This window comes from Drosophila bipectinata, chromosome XR, assembly GCF_030179905.1.
Source record: "Drosophila bipectinata strain 14024-0381.07 chromosome XR, DbipHiC1v2, whole genome shotgun sequence".
NCBI classification, from domain to species: Eukaryota; Metazoa; Arthropoda; class Insecta; order Diptera; family Drosophilidae; genus Drosophila; species Drosophila bipectinata.
The window spans coordinates 24,628,950-24,640,365 of NC_091735.1; the positions used below are offsets into that span (position 1 = coordinate 24,628,950).

General features: G+C 47.9%; 5 protein-coding genes across 5 annotated transcripts; 2 read left to right on the forward strand and 3 right to left on the reverse strand.

Annotated features, from left to right (window-relative positions):
* Positions 1-332: 332 nt before the first annotated feature.
* Positions 333-5,180, reverse strand: LOC108123831 (putative mediator of RNA polymerase II transcription subunit 26). The gene is made up of 2 exons (XM_017239174.3): positions 4,570-5,180; positions 333-3,964 (listed from the first exon to the last, which is right to left on the reverse strand). Exon 2 carries the CDS (start codon positions 3,949-3,951, stop codon positions 1,081-1,083), a length of 2,871 nt encoding a protein of 956 aa, XP_017094663.2. The 5' UTR covers positions 3,952-3,964; positions 4,570-5,180; the 3' UTR covers positions 333-1,080.
* Positions 5,181-5,329: 149 nt separating this feature from the next.
* NdufV3 (NADH:ubiquinone oxidoreductase subunit V3) lies at positions 5,330-5,854 on the reverse strand. Its single transcript, XM_017239178.3, has one exon. The coding sequence runs from the start codon at positions 5,747-5,749 to the stop codon at positions 5,423-5,425; it is 327 nt and encodes a 108-aa protein (XP_017094667.1). The 5' UTR covers positions 5,750-5,854; the 3' UTR covers positions 5,330-5,422.
* A 54-nt stretch (positions 5,855-5,908) lies between these two features.
* Positions 5,909-6,637, reverse strand: LOC108123833 (uncharacterized). The gene has a single exon (XM_017239177.3). The coding sequence runs from the start codon at positions 6,523-6,525 to the stop codon at positions 5,968-5,970; it is 558 nt and encodes a 185-aa protein (XP_017094666.2). The 5' UTR covers positions 6,526-6,637; the 3' UTR covers positions 5,909-5,967.
* Positions 6,638-6,840: 203 nt separating this feature from the next.
* On the forward strand, positions 6,841-7,491 carry LOC138925660 (microtubule-associated protein RP/EB family member 1). Its single transcript, XM_070276533.1, has one exon. The coding sequence runs from the start codon at positions 6,841-6,843 to the stop codon at positions 7,489-7,491; it is 651 nt and encodes a 216-aa protein (XP_070132634.1).
* Positions 7,492-7,681: 190 nt separating this feature from the next.
* Positions 7,682-10,990, forward strand: GCS1 (mannosyl-oligosaccharide glucosidase). The gene is made up of 2 exons (XM_017239175.3): positions 7,682-9,448; positions 9,512-10,990. Exons 1-2 carry the CDS (start codon positions 7,783-7,785, stop codon positions 10,396-10,398), a joined length of 2,553 nt encoding a protein of 850 aa, XP_017094664.1. The 5' UTR covers positions 7,682-7,782; the 3' UTR covers positions 10,399-10,990.
* The last annotated feature ends 426 nt before the right edge of the window (positions 10,991-11,416 follow it).

Genomic DNA, 11,416 nt, shown 5'->3' on the forward strand with positions numbered 1-11,416 from the left:
CATATGTAAATGGAATTTTTTTTTGTGTGAATTTATTGAACCTTATCTTCTACACATATAAACCACTTCCGTTTGGATTGATTCTACGTATAATATATGTTTTATTCTTTAATCAGTATGAACAGAAAACTAACCCATAGTAGGAATATATAGCAGGATATATCCATAAATTTAAATATCCTATATATCATACAAACCTTGATTAAATTCCACTTGAATGGAATCTTTTTTCATCGCCGAGTCGCGCATCTATTATCTGTGCTCCCATTCCAATTTAATTTATTCAGGGCAAACCTCAGTACCGCCGGAATAAAAATCTTTTCGTAAAACAATTTTTTATTCAGAATCAATTTTCTTTTATTTGTATAATTTTTAAAGGGGGACTTTTTCAATTAAATTTACACGCAACTTACCAACTAACTTTCCTCCTCAGCGTCGACACATATAACCCATGTACATACGCTCGCCATTAAATATGTATATATATATATATAAATATATATATACTTCCTAGATATATATATATACTACGATTTACATAACTGCTTGTTTAAAAATTGATCAATTATCATTTAAGGAGGGGGGAGGGCGCAGGCATTTAAAAAAATATTAAGATTGGATCCTTTGCTGATTTCATTTATATTATTAAGGTAATATATATCATTGCCGATTTGTAGAATAGTTTTGGATTTTTGTTGTGTTGGTTGGTGTGTGTGTGTATATATATATATATTATATATATGGTACATTGATACATGTCCTGTCTCTGTATGTATGTACGTCCGTTTACAGTTTTTATGATATTAAGATAATTACGCTAGACTAACGATTAAAACTAAGTTAATGGATTAATCAAAAAAAAAAAAATAGTTTTTTCTTTATAGTATTATCGGCTTCTATTGCATAAAACAAATCATAAAAATGTCCTTCTTGTTTGTGTTGTATGTATGTATGTGTGTGTATGATTTTTTTTCTGATCATTTTTTTTTGTTTTTGTGTGTGTGTGTGTGTGTGTATGTGCGGGTGTTTTTTTTTTACAATGTGATACATGTCCTAGTTGTCATCCTTGGCGGTTCAGGTTCACTTGGTGGTGTTTACCATCTCGACCAGTTCGCTGTCGAGTGTCAGATGATCGACAATGTCCAGCAGGATCTCCACATCCTTGAGGGTGTTGACCGATTCCGGGGCGCCCAATAGGTTCACGTGCTTCCCATCGATATTCGCATAGAAACATTTGTTCTTGAAGATAATGGCTCGATCGTAGGGCACCCGGCACTTGGCCCTGTCCACCGCCGCACGCCGGAACAGGACGCACGACGGCTGGTACTTGTGCCGGTCCTCCTCGGGTATGTTGTACACCTTCAGATCGCCGGTGAATATGGTCATTGTCTGGCGCTGCATTAACGATGGTGACACCTTGTAGAGGGTGACCTTGCTGGTCCATTTGCTGGACGGCACCTTGATCCGGTTAGCGACATTGGCCAGCTTAACGAGCGCCAGCTCCAGGCAGGTGCGCTGCTGCCGCGTCGTCTTCGCCGGCGAGTCCCGGGCGGTGCTGATCACGTGCCACGTCTCATAGCAGGTGATCTTCTTAATGACACGCCCGTCCTCCTCGCAAAAGGTGGTCGTCTCTGGCGGAAAGTATTTGGGATGGCTACTGCTGGTGCTGCCGCTGCCGCTGCTGATGGTGTTGGTGATGCTTTTATGCGTTTCCGATCCACCCGCATCCGCATCCAAATCCTTCAGGTCGTCCTTCTGCTGATGATTCTCCTTGCTGCGACGCTGGGGACTGATCCCGGGCTTCTTGAAGAGCGTCAGCTCACCAGAACCCGATCCCGAACCGGAATCACCCATTAGCTTCGACACTTTCCGGTCCGTGCGAGCATTCACCGACGATGCTGACGCCGTCGACAGGATATTCCGGCGATTGTTGCTATTGTTGTTGTTGTTGTTGCTAGTGCTGGTGGTGCTGCTGCTGTTCCACTTGCCGGACGATGCACTGTGCGGTGTTGATGTTAAGGTGATCGATTTGACATTCTTGCGAGTCACTATCGTGGCCGGCGGCTCATCATCGTCGAGATCCAAGTCGGGCTCCAGTTCATCCTCCTCGGTGTCGATGTCCGTGGGACATAGCTCCTTGCCCATGTTCATCAGGGGCTTCATGGTCTGCGTCTTCTTGCCCATTTCCGTGTTGAGAATCCGTGGCTGGGGCTTCGTTAGAATATTCTTGTTTTGATTGTAGCCCGAATGGGATTTGTTGGCGGTGTTGCTGCTCGAATTGCTGGCGAGAATCTTGATGCGCTTGGGTGGATTCAGACTATTTACCGACGTGGGGCTCAACTTCTCCGACGACGACGACGACGACGGTGGTGGCGCCTTCTTCTCGACAGCGTTGTTGCTGTTGGGCGGGATGCCCCTGGTGCGGGGCCGGCCCACAGGAAGCTTCTTGCCGGCTGTGCCGCCCGCGGGTGCGACTGCTGATGCTGCGGCGGCGGCATTGATATTGGCTCTGCTGATCAAAACATCGTCCTGATTGATAATGTCGTCTATGTTCACAATGGTGAACGTGGGCACATCGTCTCCATCATCCGACTTGTTGTGCTTCGAATCGCTGGCACCGGACGATGCTCCTCCCGCGGACCGTGAGTTGCCCGGTACAGAGCGATTACCGCTGCCGGTGTTAACTTTGAACGTCACCGACGAACTCTGCGGCACCATTCGCAGTTGGCCCATCTTGGAGCGCTGAGTAGTCGTTGTGCCGCCGTGTCCGCCCATTTTGGTGGCCCCATTGGCGACGGGCATGCTGCGCTGACCACTGCCGCCCACGGAGGAGAGGACCATGCGTTTGCGCGCCACCGGACTATCGTTATCGTTGATCTCCAGCTTGCGCTTGGCGGCGCTTATCTGGGATCCCTCCGTTAAGCTGGCATTGTTTCGAGCTATGTTCACGGCCATGTTGCGACGCAGCTGTTGCAGGCTGCTGGGTGTCGGGCGTCCGGCTGAAGCGCCCATCTTGGATGCCACCGAGGTGTTCCCCACCGACGAGCCGGGCGTGTTGGCCAATGTACTGGCCTTCGGCGGACGTCCACGTCCACGCTTCACCGGCGGCAGCTTGGGGCGGCGCAGCTCCTCCTCGAACTCGCCCTCGCTCAGATCGTCGTCATCGTCGTCGTCCGACTTGTGCAGCTGGGGATTGAAGGCGGCATCCGCCAGCTCGTCGTCATCGTCCTCGTCGAGATCGAGCAGATCGTTGATGTCGTCGTTGGAGTTGCGATACATCGGCTTCGACCTGGGACGTCCCACCGACGACGGACTACTGCCCGAATCACTCGCCAACGCAGCCAGATACTTTGGCGTGACCATGTCCTCGCTGGTGTACTTCGGATTCGGTTTAATCGATCGCCGCGACCGACTGGCCGCTATAGTCGGCGGCGGACTCATCGCCACCGGCTGGTGTTTGCTCTTGAACATCTTGGGTGTCTGCGCCCGCGACGGCGTCGACTCGGTGTGTGTGGTGATGCGTCGACTACTCAGACCGCCAACCTTCTGGATGGGATTCCCCAGCAACAGATTGGTGTTGCGTCGCTTAGCCATAATCGCGTCTTTGGCCTTCCTTTGCGGCGATGGCGGCGAAACGATCTGATGCTGTCTTTTAACCGGCGGCGTAGCAACTTGCCGTGTCCGCAGGGCAATGCCCGGTGGCTGCCTTTCGTGAATGGGTGCCGTTGCTGATACACCTCCGCCGGCACGGCGTCCGCGTGTCTCCCGTAGATACTGTTCCTGTTCCTGTTCCTGTTTCAACTGCTGCTGCAATCGCTGCTGCTGCTGTTGTTGGGTCGCCTTCCTCGGCCGCCCGGGTCCCGGCCGCTGCTCCTCCCGTATATTCCTCACGTAGACAATGCAAGGACGTGTCTTTCCGCTATCAGCTGCCTGTTTTTTTCCAGCTCGCATCTTTCATGGATAGCTGTGGACGAGAGATGTGAGCAGCAAGCACACAAAACAATACGCTCGTTATTATTGCGATTTGAAATAAACACACATACAGTAGTATATGGGATACAGTGGTCGCTGCCTAATAGGGGAATCTGCTAGGGATCGGTTTTAAATGGCTTCTATTTGCATTTGTGCCTTAAATGCAACAAAATCTGATTTTATTAAAACAAAACAGTGAACCGTGCCTACACATGCATGTGATGCACAGTCAGGCCACACATGGCGGTATTATGTAAAGGCCGTTGATGCCACACAACACACATACTTGCCACACTCTGCCGTAGGCATTTTGAAACAACTTAATGCACTCGCAAAATTCAATAAACAGATAACTAATATTTGTATTATTTAAAAACCAATTTGCCTGAACTGCACTATGCAGGGACTACTGTATTAATGCATGTGTATGCGTGCGTGTAAGAACAAACGACGGCTCTGGCAACTCTGGCGCCTATTTTCGTCACTTTTTCGCGCGCCAGCCGAGCACATATATACACATACATATAAATGAGCAACAAATTGGCCCGCATTAGCACCGAAATCACTTCTAAATTTTACAAAATTGATCATTCTTACCTTTGCAAATCGCTTTGCATTTTATCGGGAGTTTGTTTTTACTTTTGCCAGCACCTTTCGCTTGCCACTTTCACAATGCGCTCTCCCTCTCTGGCTCTCACAATTATTATTGCTAAATGGTATTTTTCTCTCGCGGCAAATCGCTCTCTGCCTCTCGATCGATCGACTTTCGCTAAGCGATAATTGCTAACTGATTTAATTATTTGTAGCTTTTTGTTTTAAAAACAGCACGAAAACAGAACTGCTCGTTAAAACTCGCCAAGATGCACAACAACTGCTGCGGCGCAGCGCAAGAGTGGTGGCAATAATCGAAAGAGCCGAGGTGGCAACACCGCCAACTAGCGACGATGTTTTTCTACCCAACTGTACCACACACACACACGCCAGTTGCTGCTGTTAATGTTGTGCTGTTCCTGCTGCTGTTGCTGCTGATTTTCTATTGTTATTGCTTGCTTTTTCGGCCGCCCCGGGCTTTTGTAGCAATATTTTACTATTTAATTTAAAAAATATATGCTTTTTCAGGGCACTTAATAGTATTAACTATTTATTTAATGATTCCCGCGCTCGGACTTGGGCGAAAACTGGAACACTGGGAGAGCAAAAGTGGGGAGAGTGTAAGTAAACCGAAGAGAGCATCAGTGTTGATTAACCTATCGGGGAATGAAATCAGTGTTGGCAGATTTTTTTTTTTAAATTGCAGACCTGTTAATAAAAGGTTACCACCTTGTCAGACCTTTTAGCGCTTTCCAACACATAGCTATTTGCAATAAGTAAAATATTTATTTTATGTTTATTCACAAGCTTCGCATTTGGTTTATTTTACATTCACTACAATTGGTTGATAATCAGTGGTCTACTTCCTGAGTGCCGATGGCTGTGGGCAGCGGTACTTGGCCATTTCCACCTCCGCCTCTGCATAGCTAAAACGGTTGAAACTGTAGTATTCCGGGACTTTGTAGTCCCCAGTAGTTGAGGCACCAGGTCCCACGGGTCCGGTGGAGGGCTTCACGCAGTTGCTGGTGAGTCCCGTGACGGGAGCACGGCCGGAGGATCCTGAGGAAGACTGCGATCCAGCTTTTGGGGCTTTTGAACTGCTGCTTCCTCCGGAAACGGGTCCGCCTTTAATCTGGGTGTAGCAGCGGCTCAAGGCCGGGCGAAGGGCACGCGATGGAGAGAACATTTTTGCTTGATTTTGAGTATTTGACGGAATTTAATTCGCAAAAATAATTCACGTAATCGTATCAACAAAGCTGATTGGTGCCAGTGATGGGCAAGACCAGATGTTGCAGGCCAGGCGATAGTGCTGCCAGAGGGCCACGAATTGAAAAACGATGGCAACTCTCTTTAGTATATTTAACTATATTATCTTTAACATAAATTAAAACAAAAATCGTATAACTATTTTCGCTTTTTGAACTTGGGCTGCGCCTTGCCGTAGTGCTGATCAATATTGGAAACCGGCGCCCTCTTCTTCTGGTTGCGGTCCTTTTGTAAATTGGTGCGGCACTTGACGCTCGCCGCTCCAGTTTGATTTTTGCCCAATTGGTGGAACTTCTTTCGCTCCTCGCGAACGTTCTTCAGTCGCTGGCGCTCATCCTTCAGCTCCTTGTAGTTTTTCGACGCTTTCTTCAGCGGCTTGGCTCCCAGCTTCTCCAGCTGAAATATTTCCATTTTCCGTTTGTTCTTGATTACACGCTGATTGTTCCTGGCGAAGTTCAGGACCTCGTGGCGAGCCTTCTTGATGTCAAACTCCGGATTGATATCCTTTGACTGGTTATCCTTGCCCTTCAATGGATTTTCGTTGTCTGGATCCTTATTCTTGGCATCTTTTGTGTGTTTTGGCTGTGATTGCGGCTCGTGAAACACCAGGGCTTTGAATTCGCTGTTGGTCTCCTTCTTCTGCAGCGCCAGTTGTGCCCGCGTGGGCACTGGCTTGAAGTCCTCACTGACGTTCATTATCCTTCGGTTTTTTGTGTTATTCGACCACAAAAAAAGGTAAATAAACGAATCAAAATATTGAAATGCACATGTGTGCTGAAGAAAGTGTGGTCAAATGTTGCAGATATTAGCAATAGGTCTGGCTCCTCTGGTCGTTCACAGTGCTTGCGTTAGATTGGCGCCAAGTTTAAAATTTGAATTTTAAATTATAAAATAGGCTTTGAAAGACATATTCAAAGATCAAGCAATGAACCACATTTAAGTAGAAAAATCTAAACGTTTTAAACCAGTCAAATTTGTTATAGAAATTTTCAGTGACTCAAGCTCAAAAAAATGTACAAATATCTAGCGGGGATTTTTGCCAAGGAAAGTAACGAAGTCGTGAATGGCCGTATTACCTCGCCCTTGACGTCTGCAGCAACTAGAACTCCCAAGAGCATCAAAAGGCCCCCTACCACGAAATTAATGCGAAATCGGGAGGTGAATCCAATACCGAAAACGGATTCGAACCCGGATTCAAAGCCAAAACAAAAGCCGAAACCAAAGCCAAAACCGAAAACAAATCCGCAAGTAAAGCGAACTTTAACGAAGGCAACCAAAACGAACCGGCAATTGTCAAAAGTCCAATTGGATCCCGATCCTGTTAGTTATATAACCAGTATTAAGGCCACCTCATCGTCGAACGATATCCGGGAGACCGTCTATCAGTCGGTGGCCAAACAGATCCTGAAAACTCCCCTAATCGGAGGTACTTGTCTGCTCCAGCTACATGGTACCATACCCCCGCCCACTAGTCCTGCCATGAGCTGTACCAGTTTCCAGACAGTCTCCTCGGGCTTCAATGTCAAGGATGAAGCTGATGTCAATTCAGATCACTGCAATGATGATACCAAAAGTAATTTCTGGTTCTCGTTTCCCGAAGAATATTGGTTCGACGATCCATCGATAGTCGCAAAAGGAAACTGCCCTGGTATCCTTTGTTAGTCATTTAAATTATAAATAGCTTTTTGGAATGTGTAGATTTTGTAAAGTTTTTTTTAAAGGATTTCTGTCTAATATATACTATAAATTATATATTTAAAAGAGATAGAAACCATTTGAATTGGCGAATTTTTTTGAATTTGGCGCTCTTTTTCGGAGCTTCTTATCGTCTTTTTCGTTATCGATTCGTGGCCCTTTCAACCATCTGGCAACCATCGGGGGAGCGATGCGAAAAAAAACAACCGCTGAAAATTGACTAAAAACTGCAATAAAATAGCGCTCAGAACCCGGAAAATGGCCCGTAATGCTGGCGGAGGATCCTCGCGGGCGGGTAGCTCCTCCGGCTCCGCACCGTCCACGTCGACGGCATCAGCAGCAGCAGCGGCGGCGGCAGCTGCAGCGGCAGCAGCATCCCACAACTCCAAACAGAAAAAGGGCACTCGTTTCAGCTTGTCCCCCAATCTAATGCTCGACAAATGGAAGACGGTGATTGGCTGCGTTTGCCTGGTGATAGCCTCGTACTTTGGCTATCTGGGCTACCTGGAGACGCGAGTCAATACGCCGTTCGACCACCAGAAGATGGTGATTGGCGCTGGTCTGGAGCAACCGGATCGCTACTGGGGCTCCTACCGGCCTCTCACATACTTCGGCCTGAAAACGAGAGATCCTCACTCGCTGGTGATGGGTCTGATGTGGTACACGCCCAGTAATCTGGGACCCGGGGGCCATGGCATCCGTCATTGGTGCGAGCAGGGCGACAATCTGGATTCCTACGGCTGGACGCATCACGATGGTCGGAGTTTCGGTGTCCAGGAGATCCAGGATCTCCCCTTCGAACTAAAAACCTCGTTCGTCAAATACCCGGAGGGCAAGCAGTTTGGCGGCGACTGGACTGCCCGGATATCTGTGAGGAACACCACACGGGCCTGGGACAAGAGCATTTCCCTAATTTGGTACGTGGCACTGGACGAACGCACGCTGGGTCACATCAAGTACGTGTCGGATGACAAGAGCCCGGAGCCGGGTGTTTATGGCGAGACCCAGGGCCTGGGTGAGTTCCAGGTGCGATTCCATGCCGTTAAGGGTAAGATCCTGCACAAATCCTATCTGAGCACGGTGGCTCCGTCGCTCAGCAAGCTGAAGGACACACTCTTCTCGCACTTCCGCGCCTTCGCCGACAAGCGGGGCAACCGGTTCATCGGCCTGCCGGGCGAAATAGTCTCCCAAAATGGCCTGCCCACGTCGAATCCGGAGCCGAACTTTATCGCCATCCAGATAACAGCGGAGGTGGACTTTACCTTGGACATTACCTATCAGTCCACGTCGGGATTCTCGCTGGGCGAGTCCATTCCCAAGCCGCCGACTGGCCGGGCGTACCAGGAATCGTTGCAGGCCAAGATCACGGAATTCGATCGTCGTTTCGAGGAGCGTTTCCAGCTGAAGAAGAAGGGTCACTCGCCGGAGGAAGTACGATTCGCCCGGAACGCTCTGAGCAACATGCTGGGCGGCATCGGCTACTTCTATGGCTCCAGTCGTGTGCAGTCGGTTCACACCAAGAACCCTGTGCCCTACTGGAAGGCGCCCCTCTACACGGCCGTGCCATCGCGCAGCTTCTTTCCACGTGGCTTTCTGTGGGACGAGGGCTTCCACGGCCTGCTGATCAGCGCCTGGGACGTGGACATCGAGCTGGACATCATTTGCCATTGGTTCGATCTGCTCAACGTCGAAGGATGGATACCGCGCGAGCAGATCCTGGGCGTCGAGGCCTTGGCCAAAGTGCCAGAGGAGTTCGTCACCCAACGGAACAGTAACGCCAATCCGCCAACGTTCTTCCTTACGCTCAGGAAGCTCCTCACCAGCCACCGGGCGGAGCTGTCCCAAAAGGGTCGCCTGGCCATCCTGGAACGTCTCTATCCCCGGGTTCAGGCCTGGTTCAACTGGTACAATACCACGCAACGAGGTATGCGATTGTTTTAGTGCCATCTCTTTCGGAATCATGCTTTACCTCTCTTTCTATTTGTAGGCGAAGTTCTGGGAACTTATTTGTGGCGCGGCCGTAACGCCACGACACAGCGGGAACTGAATCCTAAGAGCTTATCGTCAGGATTGGACGATTATCCGAGAGCCTCACATCCCACGGACCGGGAACGTCACGTGGATCTGCGCTGTTGGATCGCCTTGGCCGCCAGTGTGATGGCCGAGCTGTCCAGCATCCTGGGCAAGGATGATGCCAAGTACTACGAGACCGCCTCCTTCCTTACCGACAACGAGCAGCTCAACCGGCTTCATTTGGCGCCGTACAGCGATCAGTACGCCGACTGGGGCCTGCACACGGACCAGGTGAAGCTGAAGCGTCCGCCGGCGCTGACACCGAAGCACCAGCAGCATCACAACTACCAGCAACCGGAAATGGTTCGGGTGACGGGCGAGGAGCCTAGCTATCAGTTTGTGGACACTACCTTTGGCTATGTGAACCTGTTTCCGCTGCTGCTCGAGCAACTGGACCACGACTCGCCCCATCTCACCAAGATGCTGCACGATTTGCGCGATCCGGAGCAGCTGTGGACTAACTTTGGCCTGCGGTCGCTGTCGAAGAAGTCGCCGTTGTACATGAAACGGAATACGGAACACGATCCGCCCTATTGGCGCGGCCCCATCTGGATAAACATCAACTATTTGGCGGCCAAGGCACTGCATCACTATGGCAACATCGAGGGCCCGAATGCCGCCCTCGCCCGGGAGATATACACCGAGCTGCGGGACAATCTGGTGAGGAATATCTTCAAGCAGTACAAGAAGAGCGGCTATCTGTGGGAGCAGTACGACGACACCACTGGCGAGGGCAAGGGCTGTAATGTCTTCACCGGCTGGACCGCCACTGTGGTGCTACTGATGGCCGAGCATTTCTGAGTCCGTGTACCGGCATTCCCACATCCTCCCTTTGGATCAATCATCTGCTGTGAGTTCTTCGTCGAACATCCCTGCGCCTGGATTCCTAAAAAAAACGAAAAATAACGATCTATATTGTGAATAGGATAGTTTCTTAAACAAAAAAAACCAAAGTCTTCAGTAAAAATTGGTCTAACAAATGACAATTGAAACGATATTGATCTTATAATTTAAACTGCAAATTATAGCTTATATTGTTTTTAAGATTTCTTTAACCAATTACCAATAATGCTAATTTTTAATTGAAGATTTTATGCTAAGTTATGCAATAGAAAACCGCTTAAATGTAGAGTCTATTACTTTCAAAGTTGCTTTAAATCTTAAATGTTTAAATATATAATAATTTGCCAAAAGAAATAAGGAAGATTTAACTATCCTACAAGTAGTTTACTATAAATTGTGTATTATCTTTAGTGGATATTCCAGTTCCAGTTGCTGTACAAAACTTGAAAATGAGTGAAAAAAAAAGTTAAGAAAAAGCCAGTCATTTAGCGTTAAATAGAAGAATTTTAAAATTATAACAACAAAATATATATAGAAATTCAAAAAGGAATTGTGTTTTTCTTTTATTTTGGACTTTTTTATGTTAAAAATTCAAAAATGATCCTTTTGGCGCCCAACCCATTTACAGTGTTCAACAACACCTGTTTTGGAAAACTTGGTGGCAACTTTGACAGTTACAGCTTCGCAGGCGATCAAATCCTTGGACGTGTCTTCTATATTTTTCATTTTTGTGCTTAATTTGTAGAGTTTAAAACTAAGTTTTTTGGTTAAAAGTGTTCTTTATAACAACAACTAGCAAATATTCTTTTAAAATTGTTCAAAAATACGTAAATGCTTTGAATTAGAAAGTCAAGTGCAGGTTACCGGTTCAACGCGCGCGTGTGTGTGTGTGGAAAATCCGTTAAGAAAATCCTCTAAGAAAAGTAATCCTTATATCTTAAGTGAATATATTTACCTATTTAAATAGTGTTTTCAA

Coding starts and splice junctions, on each gene's coding strand:
- LOC138925660 (XM_070276533.1), top strand. CDS start 6,841: ATGTACAAATATCTAGCGGGGATTTTTGCCAAGGAAAGTAACGAAGTC.
- LOC108123833 (XM_017239177.3), bottom strand. CDS start 6,525: ATGAACGTCAGTGAGGACTTCAAGCCAGTGCCCACGCGGGCACAACTG.
- LOC108123831 (XM_017239174.3), bottom strand. CDS start 3,951: ATGCGAGCTGGAAAAAAACAGGCAGCTGATAGCGGAAAGACACGTCCT.
- NdufV3 (XM_017239178.3), bottom strand. CDS start 5,749: ATGTTCTCTCCATCGCGTGCCCTTCGCCCGGCCTTGAGCCGCTGCTAC.
- GCS1 (XM_017239175.3), top strand. CDS start 7,783: ATGGCCCGTAATGCTGGCGGAGGATCCTCGCGGGCGGGTAGCTCCTCC. Junction 9,449..9,511: donor GTACAATACCACGCAACGAG/GTATGCGATTGT, acceptor TTCTATTTGTAG/GCGAAGTTCTGGGAACTTAT.